Here is a 21,689-nt window from a genome sequence, read left to right as displayed (position 1 = left end):
ACTGGTGAACAGTGGTGCCCCGCAAGACGAATGCCTCGCAAGACGAAAAACTCGCTAGGCGAAAGGGTTTTGCGGTTTTTGAGCTGCTTCGCAAGACGAATTTCCCTATGGGCTTGCTTCGCAAGACGAAAACGTCTTGCGTTTTTTGCAAGTTTGTTTCCTTTTTCTTAACACCCTTAATACAGTTGCGACTTGACTTCGAGGTGCAACTCATAGAACGCGGTGTGGTAGCCTTTTTTGAGGTTTTTGGCGATTTTTGAAGCTTTTCCAAAACTTTTCTGACGAAAAGTGGTTTGCAAGACGAAAAATTCGCTAGACGAAAAAACTTGCGGAACGAATTAATTTCGTCTTGCGAGGCACCACTGAATCGTGTTTTCGAAATCTAGGTTTCAGCTATGGGGATAGTTATCTGAGGAAATTAACATAATATATGGGATTACTACTTCTGAACCCATCTTCAACCATACAGCATTGCTGGATTCAAAATGGCCAGTTTAAAAGTCTATAAGGAACACACACAGAGAGACAAGATTTATTCTTCATTTCTCGTAAAGAAACCATTCATATTGGCCTCCAAAGAAATTGATAACAGCAGCAAGCAGAAGAAGAGATGTCATTTTATTGACAAAATATAACCATCAAACATAAACGACATCAAGAAGCTAGATGTTTGCATCATGAATTAGGCCTGAAAAGAGATTTGGGGCTGTGTACAAAACTCCAGCTCCACATGCTCAACAGACCTCCATGCCCTTGACGGAAATTCCTTTCTCTCTCTTGTTCCCTGCAGCCCGTGTGTGGGACCCTCCAGAGCGGATTGGGAGGGGTGTACAAAGTAGGGGCAGGCGAGGAAATGGAGCTCTTTCGACAATTATAGCAGAATTGAAGCATCCCCTAACTAATATTGGCTTTATAGATTCATCCGATGTTTCGAGCTGCCTTGCAATACAGGAATTCTACAGCTGACACTGCGTGCGACACACTGTTCATTTTGTAACCTCCTTTTAATACATGACTAACCCACTGGATGTTTCTAAGCTGTTATTTTATCAGCCAAGTAAGGTAACCAACCTTCATTAACTGCCACCGTTGCATCGCTGCATTCTGGCCCATCAGTCTGTAATACTTCCTAGAAAAAGGTTTTATTACAATGTATTTATTAAATAAGGATTTATTTATTTTTCCAAAAGGAAAAAATACATGTTCCAATTTTTGCAGCCGTCTGTTCCCATTTTTGAAAGCAGCCACCCCAGGCATGGAGGCAGGGATCCCAATGAGATCTTGTGCATGTGCAAAGAGCCTTCAGGTGTGCGAGAGGAGCTGACGTACTTTTCCAACTGCAGCTCCTTGTGCAAAATCGAATGCTTCTTCCGGACAGGTCCCTCAAGAGGTTTTTCAGTGGGTGCAAGGAGACGTGATGGGATGGGGGGGCCACTAAATGCCAGCACACCTGTGGAATGCAGAAACACTTGCAAACGAAACCTAATTACGATCTTCCACGATATAGGACAGATCTAAAAGCAGGCTGGCCGTCTCGACGGCGACTTGTAGACCGTTCCTTTTCGCCGCAAAGCAGTCCAGAACGGGATTGTTGGCGGAGGTTACGGAAGAGTCGCCGACGCAACTTTGCGGGGGGAAAGGACGAGAACGGCATTGCAGAATCTTCCAATCAAGACCTTGCTGAGGGCCACAAAGGCCGCAGCCGCACCTCTGAACTACGTCAGACCAATCGGACCCGCTAGGAAGATCAGGTGGAACGCTCCAAAAATGTCCCCATTTCGTATCGGTGAGAACGTCGCCGCCGTCGTGCTCTAGGCAGCGAGCCACAGATTCTAGCGAGCCGCAAAAGGAATTGGCCACCAACTGGAACTCTGCCCGAGAGCAGGACAAATTTTCCAAAGTGCTGCGTGTCACGGCGCAACTCTAAAATAGGAAGGGGATGGGGTTGAGAAAGCTGTTTTCTAGTATGTTATGATTAAGATACAAAACAAAGATATTCAACGTGCAGAGAAATCCTATGCGTTGTTTACTTGGAGGTAAGTCTCGCTGTATTACTCCCAGGAAACTGAGCATAGGATTATAGCCTCCGTATAGGGTTCGAGCCAGAGAAAGCAAAGCAACGATAGCATTATTTATAGAAAGCAAGTGTCTTAAATTAATATTTTGCCTGGAAAACAATGTTAATTACAATTCCACTCCTTTTATTTATTAGTAAATGTCACTGGGGTGGTTCCAGACTTAGTCATACTCAAAGTAAACCTAATGAAATCAATGGGAACTAAGTCTGTCATGACAGTTTAATGATTATTTATTCTTTCTCTTTCTGTATTATTTTAAATTTACAATTTACTCTGCGTATGATTAAGTCTGGATCCAAACTATTAAAGACCGTGTACTCAGCAGCAGGAGACTTAGGTGGTTTGCAATCTAACAAAACCACCTTTGCCATTGGGAGTGGCCACCGGGACCATATAACACCAGTCCTAAAGGTTCTTCATTGGCTCCCAGTGCGTTTCCGAGCACAATTCAAAGTGTTAGCGCTGACCTTTAAAGCCCTAAGCGGCCTCGGCCCAGTATACTGAAGGAGGGTCTCTACCCCCATCATTCAGCCCGGACACTAAGGTCCAGCTCCGAGGGCCTTCTGGCAGTTCCCTCACTGTGAGAAGTGAGGTTACAGGGAACTAGGCAGAGGGCCTTCTTGATGGTGGCGCCTGCCCTGTGGAACACCCTCCCATCATATGTCAAGGAAATAAACAACCATCTGATTTTTAGAAGACATCTGAAGGCAACTTTTAATGGGCAGGGAATAATAATAATAATAATAATAATAATAATAATAACAACAACAACAACAACTACTACTACTACTACTCAGGGTTCATTATGCATTATTATTATTAATGATCATCATAATACAACTAATGGATAAATATTATTACTCAGACTGGTTTCATACACTAAACATCAGATAAGTGATGAACAAATATCTCATCCCACAGTTTCAGTTTATAGCAGGAAAAGAATTTTTCAAATAGCCATTTACGCAAAACTGAAGAATGAACAAAATAGGAGAGTAAATGAGGCTGAGGCCTTTCACTAGAATGCGCTGATCGGATAAGATTTTAAGAAGTGCTTGTACATTTACTTTTTTAAAAAAAGAGCAATACAGGCTTGAGGATGCTATGGCTCAGACTGCTCAGTAACACACAGGTATCTGTGATGCTTTGGAGTCCAGTCATGCTCATCGGAGAAGATATCTGCAAGGCGGGGGAGACCCTGCTTTTCTCTCTCATCATTTTCCAGACCAAAATTACCCTTCCCACGCAGGGCAGAGGTGGAAGATAGGGAGAAGTTGTATGCCTTCCTCTCCCTTGCCTCTCAACAGGGGATAAAAACAACTTGGGAAGGTTTTTGTGCTGGAGTTTTCTCTGTGTGGGAGGCAATTTTGAGCTGACAAGGGAATAAAGAAGGAAAGAGAGAGCATCTTCCTTCGCTTCACCCTTCCTGGGAGTCCGCCCATGCTGTTTTGGATTTAAACAACATCAGCAGCGGCAGCAACAAAATCCCCAAACCATACAGGGTTTTAAGAATCGCAGGCATTTAGAGCCTCGGCAAGGTGTTTCACCTCCGCCAATAAACCAATAACCCTCAATGCTCTGAGCGGATTTAAGTGCATTAGACAGCTTTAAAAAGCCACGCGGATCTCAGCATACCTTGTGCCTTACGTAGGACGACAAATGAGTTTCTGTACAGCCGCCACCTAACAGTACCCAGGGGTCGGAGACAGTTAATTGCAAAACATGCTCTGCCGTTTGACAAGCCAGCTAGGAAAGAAGCAAAGGACTTCCTGTTGTTATTGTTCTTTAAGCCCAGGAAGAAAAATCCAGGTGAAATAAAGAAATGGTTTTAAAGTGGAGGTCTCCTTATGCAACCCATCTAAAACAAAAAGCCATTCGCTCATTGTAGCTGCATCTGCCACATTCCCTCAAGGAGCTCTGTGTAGCGGACATAAGGCTTATCCCGTTCTGTCCACAGCAACCTTGTGAGCTGATTGAGGCTGCGAAGTCCTGACTCACTCACGTCACCTGCTGAGCAGAGACTTGAACCCAAGACCAACCACAACCAGGAGGCAACACATTGGGGAAGGCTGATTTAGTCTCGCTCAGCTGCAGCCGATTTTGCTACGCGAATTAACTCAAGAGACCTCACTTGTAAACACAGTCCCGATGGCATAAGGCAGGCTTCCTCAACCTCAGCCCTCCAGATGTTTTTTGGCCTACAACTCCCATGATCCTTAGCTAGCAGGACTAGTGGTCAGGGTTGATGGGAACTGTAGTCTCAAAACATCAGGAGGGCCAAGGTGGAGGAAGCCTTGCATAAGGCCATTACTGCTTGCAAACTGCCTCCTTTGTTAGCGTAAGCAGTGGTGGACTGGCAGATTTCCCCAAACTTTTAATGACACATCCCCTCAATACTTCTCCAAGAATAGGCATCGCCGCCGACATTTAAAGAGATTACACCTACCCTCAGCTCCTCCCATGCAGTTTCGTTCCTGCTACAGAGCACCAAGCTGCAGACAACCGGGTCCTCAGGGATTAGATGCAAGAACCGTTTTGAAGCAAACGACTCGGCCCGCAAGTCCTTCAGGCGGCCGTAGCAAGCAGGGGACAGAAATTGCAAAGAAGGCATCGGCTGAGAACCTGTTCAAACGAGGGGAAGTCATGGCATGGCATTAGCTCACAAACATTGAGCGTAGCATTGCATGGAACCGAAGTGAATTCAGCATGTTTCAAAGGCAAAAGTATGAACATGCCTTTTCTGCAGTGGCTCCCTGTTTGCAGAATGCCCTCCTCAGGTAGGTTTGGCTGGCACCGTCATTAAACACCTTGAGGTGCCAGGCAAAAACTTATTTCAAAATGTAGGGGCGGGCTCATATCATTTTCTATGAAAGGTAAAGGTAAAGGGACCCCTGATCATTAGGTCCACTCACGGAAGACTCTGGGGTTGCGGCGCTCATCTCGCTTTATTGGCCGAGGGAGCCGGCGTACAGCTTCTGGGTCATGTGGCCAGCATGACTAAGCTGCTTCTGGCAAACCAGAGCAGCGCATGGAAACGCAGTTTACCTTCCCACCAGAGTGGTACCTATTTATCTACTTGCACTTTGACGTGCTTTCGAACTGCTAGGTTGGCAGGAGCAGGGACAGAGCAACAGGCGCTCACCCCATTGCGGGGATTCGAACCGCCGACCTTCTCATCGGCAAGTCCTAGGCTCTGTGGTTTAACCCACAGCGCCACCTGCATCCCTATCATTTTCTATATGGTTCTCTAATTCTTATTTCCTTCCCCTGGGTTCTAGCCCAAGGATGAGGAACTTCAGGCCAGGGGCATGCAGGCCCCCACCTCTCTTATCTGGTCCTCAGGACCTTCCCACAGGTCATGCACCCTTCCGCCTCCCTCTCCGCCTCCCTCTCCCCAGGCCACCACCCTCATTTGTCCTGCATGGAACCCCCAGTGTTTTTGCCTCTAGCTAGGATGCGTTTCTCTTCCCTCTTGGTTTTAATGCATCTAAGTGGGGTTTATTGCCTGGGTTTTTTTGGTCTGGTTGTATGGTGCTTCCAGTTAGTGAGGGCTCCTGCTCGCCTGCATGGAGGAGAGGAGTTCTTAGAAACTAGCCTGCTGTACGAAAGGTAACATTCACATTAGTTCCTCTGCCCACAAGGTTGCCCAGAGGGCTGGGCCGAAAAATGTTGCCATCAGTTATATGTGCCACCATGTGCCCTCTTAAGGGGCCACAGTCTAGACCAGTGGTTCCCAACCTTTTTTTGGCCATGCCTCAGCTAAGCCGAGGGCCTTCTGGCGGTTCCCTCATTGCGAGAAGCAAAGCTACAGGGAACCAGGCAGAGGGCCTTTTCGGTAATGGTGCCTGCCCTGTGGAACGCCCTCCCATCAGATGTCAAAACGATAAACAACTACCTGACATTCAGAAGACATCTTAAGGCAGCCCTGTTCAGGGAAGTTTTTAATGTATGATATTTTAGTGTTTTTTGGTTTCTATGGAAGCCGCCCAGAGTGGCTAGGGAAACCCAGCCAGATGGGCGGGGTACAAATAATAAATTATTATTATTATTAAAATCCTGATGCTCCCTTCCTCCCGTGACATATACTTCTCATTATTCAAAAAGTGAACTCCTATTCATGTAGAGGAAGCCTAAAAGGCGATTAACTTGGTCTAAACAAGCTTCCAAATTGCCCCCCTTAAAAATCGAATTGCCCCACTGTGGGGCGTGTGCCCCACGTTGGGAACCATGGGTCTAGACATAGGTTTGAAACGTCCATGAAAACTACCCCGCTGGCGAGTTCAGGTACAAAAAGGGAAATGGATAATGCAAGCAAGTTCTCTCGGAGGCTGAACGCCTGCTCACCTTTGATAGCCTAGCCAAATTCTACAAAAACTGGGTTGCATCATCACTGTTTATTCTTATTGCTGTCTATTAAATTTATATACATCGTCGTAGTCAGGCTGCATCAGCAGAGCCAATGAAGAGCCACGTGCACCATTAGCTACATGCCATATATTTGAACGGCGCACCCTCATTAACGAACCAACACATGGGGATGGAAAGTAGCGCATCGGAGGAATTGTCACGAGCGAGAATTCTGCTTATAGTATTACTCTTCCCCGAGAAGCACATCATGAACCTATCAAGATCGAAAACTCTTTTTAAAGTCTTCATTTTGGCATTTTCACATGATTAAAGGTAAAGGTAAAGGGACCCCTGACCATTAGGTCCAGTCGTGACCAACTCTGGGGTTGCAGCGTTCATCTCACTTTATTGGCTGAGGGAGCCGGCGTACAGCTTCCGGGTCATGTGGCCAGCATGACTAAGCCGCTTCTGGTGAACCAGAGTAGCGCACAGAAACGCCATTTACCTTCCCGCCATTTACCTATTTATCTACTTGCACTTTGACGTGCTTTCGAACTGCTAGGTTGGCAGGAGCAGGGACAGAGCAACAGGCGCTCACCCCGTTGCGGGGATTCGAACCGCCGACCTTCTGATCGGCAAGCCCTAGGCTCAGTGGTTTACACCACAGCGCCACCCACTTCCCCTTTCACATGATTAGAAAAGAACAAAAATCTGCTTGTTACCTGTTATTTGCTTCAGCGGCTCCATCATTGCCGCCCCAACTCTTTCTACAGCCACAACCTGTTTCTCCTTCAAGTACTGCTTCAGGGCTGGGTGGATAACTTTTTGGCACACCACAAGGCTCACACCATCGTCTACCATTTGCCTGCCTAAATTAAGCAACTGGCCTAAGACTTCTGCTTCCAGAAACACTCTTTGATGGACAAAGATGGTTCCTTCTCCCGTGTCGGATAAGTCTCCTGATAGGGACAGAGAGAAAAGCGCCATCTTGATTGCGCACAAAGGAGCCGTTCTGACGGGAAGCTCTGTGGTCAGATCCAAGTCAGGTGTTTCAATCAGAAGTCCAGGGTAGACCGCAGAATCCATAGCTCTCCTATCTTTCACAGGTATATAAAGACATTTCCCGAAGGCAACGCTGGTCTCCGTGTTTTGTGGGCTGATGGTCAACACAAAGGCCTTCAGCACCAGAGTGCTGATATGATCTACCTCGTTCCTGCTAAGCATGCAGGCCCGTTTGCTGGTCAGCACACTGCGCACCAACCCGAGAGGGATTTTGGAGCTGCCGAAATCCACCGGCACTCTACAGCCGCATGCTTCGGATGAGAGATAGTCGGTGCACAGGCTCAAAAGGTGCTGGCAGATTTTAATGGAAGTGCATGGAGCAACGTTCAAGGCTCGGATTTTTTCAAGCAGGCTGCAGCAGAGAATGGCCGTGAATAAGCCGCAGTCGCCGAAAAGCGAGAGGTGACTCTGCACGGAGGCTGTCAGAAGTTTTAGCACCGGGTGGGTGACGCAGAGGCCAGCAAGCAAAGCGGATGACTGCGATGTGGTGCGGACATATCCTCCCATACCATTGTGGAGCTGTTTAAACCTACCTGTGGGGCCATAGCAAGACTTGACTATTTCACTGAACACAGACAGAACACAGCTAATGGCTTCCTTAGTCAAAGGTTCGCTGGTACACAATGAGGGCTTTTTAGCATCGAGGCGAGACATTTTTCTCCCCCCAGGTAAGATTCCAGTCAGGACTTACTACACCCCGTACAGTTGTCTCTTCTTCCCGGTACTTATGGAAATGTTAAAAGGAAAAGAAGAAGAAAAAGGATATGTTTCCGTTTCCACAAAGCACATTTAATCAACTATGGAGTCAATGACAAAACAAATGCACACTTGCTATGCTAGCTACCAATGTGAAGATGCAGAGATTGCGTCATTCGTCAAGACCCTTTGATTTGATTTCCAAGTTTGATTTAGCAGAGGACTTTGCGGCTCGTTGAATGAAATAGGTCCCAAGATGGACACCGACAAATGACAGTCCAGCCACAAGGAGCCAGTTTTTCCGAATCCAGCTGATCTTCTTCATCTCTTTTGTTCACGGCCCGAAACTCAAATGAACAAAGTGAAGTGCACCTACAGTTTTAGAAAAAGAGACGGGTGGTGAATGAGGCTGCCGTTAGAGGCACAGTTACTTGTTATTTGTTGTAGATACAATATATTTCAATGAGACCTGTGGGCAAACAGCAGGCCAGCTCAGCAGAATGTGATTATAGCATAATGTGCATTCAAACTGGTTAAAAGACCCTCACAAGTCCTTCCCTGTATAATCGGTTATGCAAGCACAATGCAAAAATCCCGTGTTCTTTTAAAATGCTGGGAGAGAGAAACAGTAACCAAACAAACCAGCCAAGGAAACACCCTAATTTTGACTTGCAGGGCTTCATTTCACCTATATTTTGGCGTACAAAGCAGAAATGTGACCAAAATAATCATGCATTTTCTCAGCTCACATTTTAGCAAGACAATTCACACCAAACGGATCACTCTGCTTATTTTTTTAACACCGTTGGGGCTCATTTAAAGTCCTATCATGTATTTGACAGGAGGCACATCATGTGATCTGGTATCCGATAACTCTGGCTGCACGAGCAAGGTGTGTGAAATATTGGAAACATCCTGTTTATGTTAGGGAACTGCTACCCCCCCCCCAAAAAACCACCTAGTGTGAATCTTTAGACACAACACATCCCAGCGACAAAATGTTAGGGGGCATGGCTGAATGATATAGACTTTAACTGTCTCTTCAGGAACCTGATATGTCATTTTCATTTAATTTTAAATGAAACAGAAAGCCTATTGACCTCTTGAATTTGAGGGGAATTATCAGTTTAATACAGAGCTTGAAGATGAAACTAGGAAAAGTGGAATTCTTCACTATAAGTGTTGCATCCTTTCTTGGCCAATCAATTCTTTGTCTGCTCCCATATCCTACCCACATTGGTCTCCAACAGGTGCCCCATGAGTTCTTGGCAATGAAATTCTAAATTGGGGGGGGGGGGGCAGAAGAAAGGAAGCCACAATCCACAACTTCCCACTGCAGCCGAAACCCACACAGCCAACCTTCAGACCAAGGACCAACATCAGAATGCAGCAGAAGGTTCCCGAAATCAACCCATGTGCCCAAGCAGTACTACCAGCATGGCCACAAAGTTCAGACAATGCAGCTGCACACCTTTCCATCATGGCCCAACCAAACAAGGGAGTAGCGGGAGCACCCACAATGCATATGATCAGGTTTGCAGATGGGATCTGTGAGTGTCATTGGCCATGGGTAGTTCTTGGTTGGTGTCAGACTACGTGGCCTTCAAAACTTCATATGCTGGTAGGAAATAAAAGCCACAGTTGCCATGGCCATCCCTGTAGGTGGGCAGGAAAGGGATCTCAGCCATTTGCTGGCTGCACCTTGTCATGGGCATTGGGATATGGAGGGCAGAACTGGAACTGTGGTGGTTCCTATGCTTAGTCAATGGGAATTATAGGGACAGAACTAGCTAAATTGTATAGAAACTTATTCATGTATGCTACTACAGCAGCAAGAATGCTATTTGTCCAAAAGTGGAAAGAAGCAGAAGTCCCAGCAAAGGAAGAATGGACACAAAAACTTATGGAATATGCAGAAATGGCGAAACTTGCTGGAAGAGTAAGAAATCAAGATAATAAACTTTTTATTAAAGAATGGAAATGGTTTATTGGATATTTACAGATAAATTGCAAACTGATAAAAACATTGGCAGGATTATTGTAATAACCTGCAGTTTCCTAAGATATTAAAGTAGATATTTAAATGAATTTGGATATGCAGAAGATATTTAAAAATAAATTTAAGGAACCACAGAAAGAGGGGGAAGGACGTCAAACTTCGAAATGTTAAACTGATTGTAAAACTAATGAAATGTATAACCTTGAAAAGTATAAATAAAATTTCTTAATGAAATACTCAGTCAATGGGCCTACTCTAAACAGGATGAGTCTGGAATGAATTTATTGCGCCTGGGCAATTTATCTGCAATTCTTGAAGCAGCTGGAATGAATTTGCTATTCCTGGATTTGTTCTGCCAGTGGCCACCTCTTGGCAGCCTTTGCCCATTAGGCTTGTTTTCCTACTGGGGGCCGACGGCCACATCAATCACACATCACCTTTGACTAATGCTGCAGGGTGGTTTGGGTGCTGCACTGGTGATTACGATTATTGTTGGGGTGGGAGTGTGATTTGGATTACTGCCGTAAGGATCTGACCTAATATGCTTAATTGTTATTTGTTTCCTTTGGAATTGGCCCAGCACCCCCTGCCTATGTTAAATGTATGTTTATAAGCCATTCTTCATCACAACCAATCTCAGAGCATGCCACAATTATGGGAGTCCACAGGAGGAGAGGAAGAGGGCAATGGGATCTTCCAAGCCTCAGCTTTCTTGTTGAGATATATATATATATATATATATATATATATATATATATATATATATAGCATTTGCAGAGATATGAGGCAAAACACACATGCAATATTCTCATATTGCCAGCTCCCCCTTTTAGTGTTCGACACTCCATTCCAGGCATAGGCAAACTCAGCCCTCCAGATGTTTTGGGACTACAGCTCCTATCACCCCTAGGTAACAGCACCAGCGGTCAGGGATGATGGGAGTTGTAGTCCCAAAACATCTGGAGGGCCGAGTTTGCCTATGCCTGCTCTAATCTCATCCCCACCCCAATTCCTGCAGACCTAATTACAATGCAATTAAAAGAAACACAATTGAAGAGCCCCATGAAGATCTACAGCAGATTTAAAACCAAACCCTAAGACAATGTTTAAGACACACTTGTGCATAAAGACTGCATTTATGTTAATGCACTATAATCTGTCGGTATAAATTAGCCGAAGGACTGCAGTATTGATTGCAAACCTCTCTTTTTTCTACGTTTACAGAAACGGCGGTTTTTATTTTTATTTTTTTAAAAAAACAACCTTAGTAATAATTATTGAAGCTTGCAGACAGGCGGGTTCAGAAAAATTAGGTTAGGCATGTGCTTCTATGCATTATGCATGGAGAACCGTATTTGCAGCAGCTCTGCAAAGGCAGCTGGTGAACCGCAGCTGGGATGCTTCACATTCATTACAGATCTGATCAGTGCCCGCATCCCATTTTGCCGCCCTGTATGAAAATGTAAACTGATGAAAAATGTCACAGCGGATAAATTCAAGCAACCAGGAAAGCACATTTTTAAAAAGATAAACAGGCGGTGGCGTTGGGGGAATGGCTGCACCTTAAATTTAGAGCAGCAAATCCCATATTCAGATGTACATCCCCACAACCAAGATGAAATAAAAGCAAAAATGAAAGCTCAGATTCTTAAAGAACCCAGTTGCCCACCACTGATTTAAGTGTCACTAATCCCGGTGCATTTTCCTGGGTCACGCAGCTGCCTGGTTTTCAGTTAGCAGGAAGAAAAATCAAACCAGGTTTTTACTGGGTTTTTCCGTGAAAACAATTTTAGTCATGGAGCTGTACACAACGACGAGATTACTTAGCATTTATAGACCACTGTTGGGTTTTCAAAGTGCTTCGCATTTTTGCTCTTTACAACAACCCTGTAAGGTAGGGCCTGTGTAATTCTCTCAAGCCCCAGGGAGAACGCCTTGCCTAGGACAACTTAGCGAGCTCAGGGCAGAGATTAAATCTCAACCAAGGACTTCCTGGTTTGTAGCCCAGCCTCATAATGAAAGAGGTGAGGACAGGTGGCCCAAAGTCCCCCCCCCCCCAAAAAAAAGCAGGCTCAAAGCTTCTCAAAGCTTTTCAAAATCCTTTTCTCAGCAGCTAAGCATCTGCTCATTTGCTCTGCTGTTGCAAAGGCAAAATGTTATTCTTTTATCAGCACGAGAAGGCTTCAAAAGCCAATGAATAGACTCTGTCAATGCCAAGAATACTCAGGCCTGAGAACTGACTCTTATCTCATTCGGTTGCAACACATCTTGGACACTCTGAAACCCCCTTGGCTTCTCATCCCTCTTTCCTGGGAAGGGCGCCAAGAGTCCAAAAGAGTCCCAAGACAGGAGCTTTCTGTTCAAGCTCAGGAAACTCACTCATCATGAGGCAAGACTCTTGAGGAGGAGGAGAAAGGGGAGGGAACTGGAAGGGGAATATATGCTCTGTGCAAATGACTGTGAACTCATGCTTGTTTTGTGAATCTATCACACTTGCTCCTTCTACCAGCCGGATGGTAGAATAAAGCTTTTTCTCTGAAACTATTCCTTGAGTGTCTGTTGACTCCCATTTCCCCGTCCCGGGCGCAAAGCTCTTCTCACCTGAGGCTAAAAAGGCTACAGTAGTAACTATCCTATTTCGGGAAGTGGAGCAGATTTGCTTCCAAATATTCTTTCTAAACCCACCTCTCTTATTGACTGACTTTCAGAAACTGCTAGCGTAAAATCTGTGCCTGTCCTCGACAGGCAGAGCCAAGTGCTGCCTATTACGGACCACTATTACGGAAGAGGCTCTGGATTGTAGAGCTGCAGGAAAAGAGAACTTTCTATAATACAACACAAGATTCTCTTTTATTTGCATTGCCTTAATGGTTTTGTTCTTGCTGCAGCAGGAACTTACCTTTCGATTTTTCTGCAGCACCATTATTGGTTATTTTTTTTACTTTTGCTGTCCTGTTGCAGTACGTATGTCACAAGGCCAGGGTCAGGGACAGTGTCCTCACTCTTTGGCTGGAACATAGGATTGGATTTGATGTTATACCAGCCCCAGTGTATCAACGCAAGGCTAGGTCCCATAACAATCAAAACTTTGTAGTTCTTCCAAATGCTTTTAATGCCCATAGCGTGTCTGGCTGCTACCTATGTAAAGAACAGGAAAATTTGAAATACGTTCTACTGAACACAATTTAAACACGCATGCACCCTCATACCCCAACACTAATAATTCTGCAATCAAGCAAAGACTGAACATTTGCATTTGGGTAGCATGATCCTAATGATATTTTCTCAGAAATAAGCCCCACAAATTTAAGGAGTACAGTCGTACCTTGGTTGTCGAACGGAATCCGTTCCGGAAGTCCGTTCGACTTCTGAAAACATTTGACAACCAAGACGCAGCTTCCGATTGGCTGCAGGATCTTCCTGCGTGCGTAAGCCACGTTGGACATTTGGCTTCCAAATAATGTTTGCAAACCGGAACGCTCACTTCCGGCTTTGCAGCATTTGGGAGCCAAAAGGTTAGAGTCCTAAGGCATTCAGCTTCCAAGGTACGACTGTACTTGTTTCCAAGGACATGCCATCTAGCCATAATCTTATAGCAATTTTATTTTTGATTCATGTTTGGAGAAAACCTGTGCTCTTTCCCCCACACTTCCCTCCCTAAGTTCTGTGCCCATTAAATAATGAAATCCTTAACTCCTTGCAGCACAAGATCAGAGTCTGGATAGCTCGGCTGGTTAGAGCATGGTACTGATAATTCCAAGGTCACAGGTTTGATCCCCGTATGGGGCAGTTGCCGATTCCTGAATTCTAGGGGGGTTGGACTAGATAATCCTCAGGGTCCCTTCCAACTCCACAATTATATGATTCTATGTGGGGGTGCACTCTTAAAGATCCTGCACTTACCAACTGTGTGATATGCAGCAATATGTGAGAGGGCTTTCTTAACAAGAGAACTGTGATTATGGAACCTAGCTGGCCTTGCCCCTGATAGGTTTTGGAGGTGTCTTCTGAACAGGGCTGGATTAAGCATTAAGCAAAATAATCACATGCTTAGGGCATCAAGGGAAAAGGGGCACCGCAAAAGAATTCCATTGCTGGATTTACCATGAACCATATGGCACAGCTGAACAAAAATAAACATTATTTATATGGAAAAATAAACATCATTTTCCATCTTACTGTAGGTTGTTTCATTTCAAAAAACAAAATTTTATTTTATGGTTTATATTTTGAATTAGATATATATGAAGAGGAACCCAAATCTTTTAAGCGCTTAGGGCCTCTAAAGGTCTTAACCCAGCCCTGCATATGAAGACATTTTCATTACCCAGGCATTTAGCTGATTTAAATTCAATTTGTTTTGTAACTTGATTTGCATTTTTTGTTTGTTTCAAAATGGTACAATGACGTTTCGGTTAGGTTTATTAAATGTATATATTGCTTTCCACGACAAATAAATAATAAAAAATAATGCCCTGAAGTGATTTGAAAACAAATTAAATATACAAAAAAGAAACCACATAAGCACGTTAAAAACAGAGTCGGAATAGAATGCTTCGTCCCTACCAATCCAAAGCCGAACACCAAAACATTGAAAACACCAATATTCTCTGGCATGTTTTGTAAGTGCCCTAAATAAATAATCTCTTCCGAAGACCTAGCTATATCAATTCTCCTTTTTATTGGAGGAACTGGGTTCATATGTTGTTCTTTCTTTAACCTGATATGCAGGTAACTCAAGCAGTTTATTCCCACATTCATTTTGTTTTGCTTACTGAAATTAAGAGTCTGTCTTTCTAAAAGTTCCAAGTTCATTTGTTCGCAAATACAGTGGTACCTCGGGTTACATACGCTTCAGGTTACAGACTCCGCTAACCCAGAAATATTACATCGGGTTAAGAACTTTGCTTCATGATGAGAACAGAAATCGTGCTCCGGTGGCGCGGCAGCAGCAGGAGGCCCCATTAGCTAAAGTGGTGCTTCAGGTTAAGAACAATTTCAGGTTAAGAACAGACCTCTGGAACGAATTAAGTACTTAACCCGAGGTAACACTGTCCTTAATTTATTAAGAACTGTTTTAAGTGGCTGCCTTCTTATGCTCTTTTTCTTCGTTATTAATCTCCAGTACAAATTCGTTTTTCTGTTTTGCCTGTTCTTTTCTTTTCACGATAAGCACTGAGTGGGTTCAGAATACCTCTTAGCAATGCTTTGCTAGCATCCCACACTTGCTGTCTCTGGAGCATTATTAACAGGGAGGGGAATGCAATTCTTCACATATCCTGATTACTTCTGGGTTTGAGAGCAAGCGCACATTTGACTTCTGGGGGCAGGCAGTTCTTGCTCTTGTTGCAATAATTGCATGGAGGTATGACTGTGCTCTATATAGGTTGATGTTTCATGAAACCTCCAGAGCAGATTAAGGGGTGGGTGGGGGCAGAGTGGTGGAGGAGGAAGGGGGGGGGAGAGAAAAGACCAGGATCCCCATAGCGCAAATGGATTTTTGATGCACAAGCAGGCAGACTTCATTGGATTCTGCCTACAACCTATGTTACAAGAATTCCAAGGTCTCAAATATAGAATAAATGTTCATAAATGTACAAGGCAAACACATACATAAGTATGAGGCTTCCTCAACCTCGGCCCTCCAGATGTTTTGAGACTACAATTCCCATTATCCCTGACCACTGGTCCTGCTAGCTAGGGATCATGGGAGTTGTAGGCCAAAACATCTGGAGGGCCGAGGCTGAGGAAGCCTGATATAAACCATGTGTCTGAAATAGTACAGCCATTTTGACTCTCCCAAACTGACCTCAAATATTTCTCTGCAAGGAGGAAGTAAATGGGAAAAGCTTTCCAATTGCCTTTGGACTGTAGGGGCTTATACCTCCCTTATCTGTTAAACTGAGGAAACTATTGGTTTTTACTGTTTGGCCTTCCAAAGTGTGTATTTTTGCCCTTAGAGCTATCCTGGGCAGGACTCAATGCCCCGTTCCTATCTACTGCTATGAGTATTTCCTAGTCTGAAATATTAGATAGTCATAAAATTTAGGTTGGCCATCATTTGAGCATGTTTCCCTAGTGATCTGTTTGCATTTAATAAAATAAACTGCCTTTCAGGGGCTACCATTTGATTTTCCACAGTCTGTTCCCGATTCTACAAGTAAATCTCTGCAGGGCTGATTGTTCTGCGGGCTGCATATTCTCCTAGGCACTTATTTTTAACAATTCTTCATTTCCTTATACAAGTGTGTGCATGCTTCTTGAAAGCTTTCGTATTAGCTCTGACAATATATTTCTCTTTCTTCAGATTTGAGAACATTCTTCCCTTTTAATTAAAATGGTAATGCCAGGGTTACACAACGTGCTAAGAGGAAGGCATGCTTGGCAAACCCTCACCATGATCAACTCCTGTCCAGAAACCTCTGCCCCCACTGTGGAAAGACATGTGGATCCAGAATTGGCCTCGAGTCACTTACAGACTCACTGTTAAAACCATGTTTAAGGAAGACAATCTTACTCAGCTACGAGTGATCGTCAAAGAAGAAGACAACTTCGGAATTCCACTGGAGGCTTCCATGATCACAGAGCTGTAGAGTTGGAAAGGACCCCAAGGGTCATCTAGAAACTAAATTCTTAAAAAACAATAGATCTCTACACATAGAAAACTCTTTCCCTTGATGTCTAGTCTTCTATGCCAGGGGTGGCCAACTCCCAAGAGACTGTGATCTACTCACAGAGTTAAAGACTGGTAGTGATCTACCCCCTTTTGGGGGGTGCAGAGCAAAAATGTTGAGCTTTTTTTAGGGGAGCCAAACTTGTTGAGCTTCTTCGGGGGGAGCCAGTGATCTACCACATATGTCCAGTGATCTACCGGTAGATCACAATCTTGGTACAATCACACTGAGGTACCAGTGTGGTGTAGTGGTTAAGAGCGGTAGACTTGTAATCTGGTGAACCGGGTTCGATTCCCCGCTCCTCCACATGCAGCTGCTGGATGACCTTGGGCCAGTCACGCTTCTCTGAAGTCTCTCAGCCTCACTCACCTCACAGAGTGTTTGTTGTGGGGGAGGAAGGTAAAGGAGAATTTTAGCCGCTTTGAGACTCCTTCAGGTAGTGATCTGAAGGAGCGTCTCCACCCCCATCGTTCTACCCGGACACTGAGGTCCAGCACCGAGGGCCTTCTGGCGGTTCCCTCACTGCGAGAAGCCAAGTTACAGGGAACCAGGCAGAGGGCCTTCTCGGTAGTGGCGCCTTCCCTGTGGAACGCCCTCCCACCAGATGTCAAAGAGAACAACAACTACCAGGCTTTCAGAAGACATCTGAAGGCAGCCCTGTTTCGGGAAGCTTTTAATGTTTGATGTATTATAGTATTTTAATATTCTTTTGGAAGCCGCCCAGAGTGGCTGGGGAAGCCCAGCCAGATGGGCGGGGTATAAATAATAAATTATTATTATTATTATTATTATTATTATTATTATTAAGCGGGATATTAAATCCAAACTCTACCTGTTGGACGTGCCTGTTCTATGCTAAGGGAATATTTTTGTAGGAGCCAGTCCATCATCCTAAGGCACATTATTCATAGATATAAGCCGCATACATATGAGTATGCTAAATTGGTAAAGCTCAGGCACACCGTTATCATCTCAGTGAGAACTACGTTTAATCTGCAGACCTACCTCCCACGGGTTAAAGAGCATATATAGATTCAGTTTTTAACTGAACTAGCCTTTTGCTCCCAATAAATGACCAATCAGAGACATCTGTCCCAATTCAGTTCGAGCTGCAGGCAGGATAAACAAAAAACCATAAATCATTTTTACAATTTCACATCTTTTCTTCTTTTCAAATAAGCAAAATCTTCTTTTTAAAAAAACAAAACAAAAACAAACCCCCACATTATTTGGTTTAAAATGAAGCCGGCTTTTAATACAAACCAACATGTTTTAAATGACACTGAAAATAAATCCGTGCTCCTCTAACAAACACCCTTTTGCTTTTCTACGTAGACGGGAGGTGGGAGGGAGAATCTGAATTTAGGTCATATGACTGTCAAACAAATGGCACAGACATTTAGGGCACAATCCACCTACAGTTAATACAATTTAAAGCCAGTTGACTTCAAATGAAGGTTTAGGTTTGTGCTCCTGTCCTAGATTGTGTAAATGCTCTGCTTTGTAGCAAACAAACATTATCATCGTTACAGCAAACAGTAACATGTGTTATCTTGTTCAGAAAATATATGAATTAAATAGTTGAATTAAATTCAGTATTTTAGGGTGGGGGTGGGGTTATATAATCCATCCTAGTGACATAAAAAGGAACAACGACATTTACTGCTTGCACAGTCACGTAGATGGAGTAAAAGTTCAGTTCTGCCCTACTGAAAGCAATGCAGTACAGATAGAACAGCTCTGCAGCTGAAGCTGCGTCCAATTTATGACGGTGGTTCCTGCTCCAGCAAGTGACATGCATGTGGAAGCCTTGCTCCTGAGGGTGGATCCCATTATCTGCACTAGGGTGACAGTGTTTTGCACATGGCAAACTTTCCTGCCCAAGCAAAATGGCAAGCTGTTAGTCAAAATGGGCATGTGCAGCTGCCCTTGGTCAAAATAATCCCCTTTAAGGCCAAAATCAATTGGCAAGTGCTGACAGGATCGTATCAGGGGTCAGAATGGAGTACCTCGGAAAACAACATGGCTGGTTGGGTGGAACCCTGACAGAAGCATTTTATATTGCAATATTTTGTTGCCGTCCCACTTGTAAACTCATAATACCATAGCATAAGAACACCAAACGCAGAAAAACAGTGCTTGCAATACAGATGCCTGCATGATCATTAACTACACCCAAGTCTACATGAATTTAAAGACGTAACAAGAGCATAGCTGTTAACTTTCAGATATGAAAATAAGGGATCAGCAGCCTTGAAAATAAGGGATCAGCAGCCTTGAAAATAAGGGATCAGCAGCCTTGAAAATAAGGGATCAGCAGCCTCACCTGTCCCGGGGACAGTCTACGGGATATCTAACAATCCAGGATAGCAGCGGGAAACGGCGCTGGAATAAGGGAACTTCCCGCAAAAAAAGGGAAGGTTGACAGCTATGAACAAGAGCCTTCTGGATCAGGACGAAAGACCATTTAGTTCAACTTATTATTCTCAGAGTGATCAACCAGATGCTTGCAGTAAGCCCCAAAGCAGGATTTATATGCCTAATGGAAATGCAAAACAAATCAATTCTGGGTTTTGCTGTGACTGGTCATAGGCTATGAACTACAACGGGCAGAGAGAGACACTATTCAGGGCTCAGTTCTGTATGCTTTGTTGTTGTTTAGTCGTGTCCGACTCTTCGTGACCCCATGGACCAGAGCACGCCAGGCACTCCTGTCTTCCACTGCCTCCCGCAGTTTGGTCAGACTCATGTTTGTAGCTAGATTTGTATGTTCTGTATGCTAGATTTGCATAAATATTACAAGCAATGACAGGTTTTAAAATTTAAGTCACACGAGCAAACTTCCAGTTTGATAAATTACAGTAGTTCATTTCGTACACTTGTAGACTTAGAAGGGACCACAATCTAGTCATCTAGTCTAATCGAACCCATGACCTTGAGATTAAGAATTTCATGCTCTACCAACTGAGCATATCTGGATAGTTAAAATTCAATATTTGGACTCCAATATTCAAGATGACAATGAGGATGACCCAACTTTTTACACTGCAACGAGCTTCCCAGTTCTAAATGAGATGTTAAGCTGGTTTCTGGGCTACACAACACTCCAGATTGCATGTGGACGGACTTATTTCTGCAGACAAAATAACTTCCTGTTTAGAAACTAGTTTCTTACACAAGAAAGCTCCTTTCTGGCATGATCCTGTTTTTACATTTGTGAAATGATAGCACTATAGTCAGCAGGTGGTGGTAATATGTCCTTTCCTCTAGTCTTGCAATACCCCGAAACCCGGAAATAAAGAAGACTTTTGTTACCTTCTCAGTGCACATATGGATAAATGAGAATTCTGCTGCTAAGGGCTTGAAAGCGGTTGTGTAATAGTAGCTGAAGTACTGAACAAAAACTATCAAGACATGGGTTCGAATCCCTACTTGGTCATGAAGGTCGCTGGATGACCTCGGGCCAGTCACCTTCCCTACCTCTACCTCTCTTTTAAATCAGAGCCAGTGAAGGCGGTGAATGTCTTGTGTGAGTGTCTGGAGGCGGTTGGAGGATGGATCACAGCTAACAGATTGAGGTTGAATCCTGACAAGGCAGAAGCACTGTTTTTGGGGGACAAGGGGCGGGCAGGTGTGGAGGACTCCCTGGTCCTGAATGGGGTATCTGTGCCCCTGAAGGACCAGGTGCGTTGCCTGGGAGTCATTTTGGACTCACAGCTGTCCATGGAGGCGCAGGTCAATTCTGTGTACAGGGCAGCTGTCTTCCAGCTCCCTCTGGTACGCAGGCTGAGACCTTACCTGCCTGCGGACTGCCACGCCAGAGTGGTGCATGCTCTAGTTATCTCCTGCTTGGACTACTGCAATGCGCTCTACGTGGGGCTACCTTTGAAGGTGACCCGGAAACTACAACTAATCCAGAACGCGGCAGCTAGACTGGTGACTGGGATTGGCCGCTGAGACCACATAACACCGGTCCTGAAAGACCTACATTGGCTCCCAGTACGTTTCTGAGCACAATTCAAAGTGTTGGTGCTGACCTTAAAGCCCTAAATGGCCTCAGTCCAGTATACCTGAAGGAGCGTCTCCACCCCCATCGCTCAGCCCGGACACTGAGGTCCAGCGCCAAGGGCCTTCTGGCAGTTCCCTCCCTGCAAGAAATGAGGTTACAGGGAACCAGGCAGAGGGCCTTCTCGGTGGTGGCGCCCTCCCATCAGATGTCAAGGAAATAAACAACTATCAATTTTGGGGTCTTCCTAAAAAAAAATTCAACAACTTTGTGGGTGTCAGGAATTTGAAATTAATTTTACTTGCTTTCCAATTGCCCTTCTCCAGCATTTTTAATTTTTGAAAAAGGGAAGGAAGGGAAGAGTAAAAGTAGCTAAGTCTCTTATCTTCCTCTGCTGCCGAGAGAAGGTTAAATCTCCACAATTCAATGTCCCCCCAGCGGGCAAGTAGTAGTAGTAGTAGTAATAATAATAATAATAATAATAAAATAAAAATAAATAAATAACAGAGGGTTTCCTTCCCCTGCTGCTCCAGTACCTCTATCTCTCTCTCTCCAGCAAATATTCTCCAAACCTCTCAAGCTCCGCAGCTCTCCTGAAATGGACTTCAAGGAGAAATGAGACTACATATCCCAGGATGCACCACGAACGCGAAGAGCTAGGCCGTCCACGGTAAGGAGCCCTCTGTGCATTCTGGGAGCTGTAGTGCACATGTAGGAGGGAGACTAGGCCTCTCTCCCATGAAACCGGCAGGCCAATTGCCGGAGCGTGGGCTGTGAGGAGCTATTGGCTGCCGCCCGTCACGTGGCCCCGTAGAAAAGGCCTTACG

At 44.5% G+C, this 21,689-nt stretch overlaps 1 protein-coding gene and 1 long non-coding RNA gene across 5 annotated transcripts in view; one reads left to right on the top strand and one right to left on the bottom strand.

Moving 5' to 3' along the window:
• LOC310703557 overlaps window positions 1-21,689 on the top strand; it is a 453,580-nt gene that overhangs the window by 203,655 nt on the left and 228,236 nt on the right. The gene's annotated exons all lie outside the window — the stretch shown is intronic.
• On the bottom strand, window positions 600-21,648 carry MKKS (MKKS centrosomal shuttling protein). 4 transcript variants are annotated; one of them, XM_083495923.1, is made up of 6 exons: window positions 21,399-21,648; window positions 13,082-13,320; window positions 7,148-8,555; window positions 4,525-4,700; window positions 3,714-3,824; window positions 600-1,923 (listed from the first exon to the last, which is right to left on the bottom strand). In XM_083495923.1, exons 3-6 carry the CDS (start codon window positions 8,139-8,141, stop codon window positions 1,483-1,485), a joined length of 1,722 nt encoding a protein of 573 aa, XP_083352049.1. In that variant the 5' UTR covers window positions 8,142-8,555; window positions 13,082-13,320; window positions 21,399-21,648; the 3' UTR covers window positions 600-1,482. The 4 variants fall into 4 exon arrangements, with proteins under 4 accessions (XP_083352049.1, XP_083352051.1, XP_083352050.1 ...); XM_083495925.1 differs by having other exon boundaries at window positions 21,435-21,648; XM_083495924.1 differs by lacking the exon at window positions 21,399-21,648 and adding an exon at window positions 20,032-20,158.

Source organism: Podarcis liolepis (genome assembly GCF_965112155.1).
Source record: "Podarcis liolepis genome assembly, chromosome: 3".
Classification (NCBI taxonomy): Eukaryota; Metazoa; Chordata; class Lepidosauria; order Squamata; family Lacertidae; genus Podarcis; species Podarcis liolepis.
The sequence above is the reverse complement of the archived record's forward strand: the minus strand, read 5'-3'. Positions and strand labels throughout refer to the sequence as shown.

What these genes read in the sequence shown, in the direction of transcription:
- MKKS (XM_083495923.1), bottom strand. Translation starts at nt 8,141, where the DNA reads ATGTCTCGCCTCGATGCTAAAAAGCCCTCATTGTGTACCAGCGAACCT. An exon ending in CTGCATGGGAGGAGCTGAGG is followed by an intron (nt 3,825 to 4,524) that starts GTAGGTGTAATC and finishes CTTCTTTCCTAG; the next exon opens with CTGGCTTGTCAAACGGCAGA. An exon ending in CGTCCTACGTAAGGCACAAG is followed by an intron (nt 1,924 to 3,713) that starts GTATGCTGAGAT and finishes TTCCTATTTTAG; the next exon opens with AGTTGCGCCGTGACACGCAG.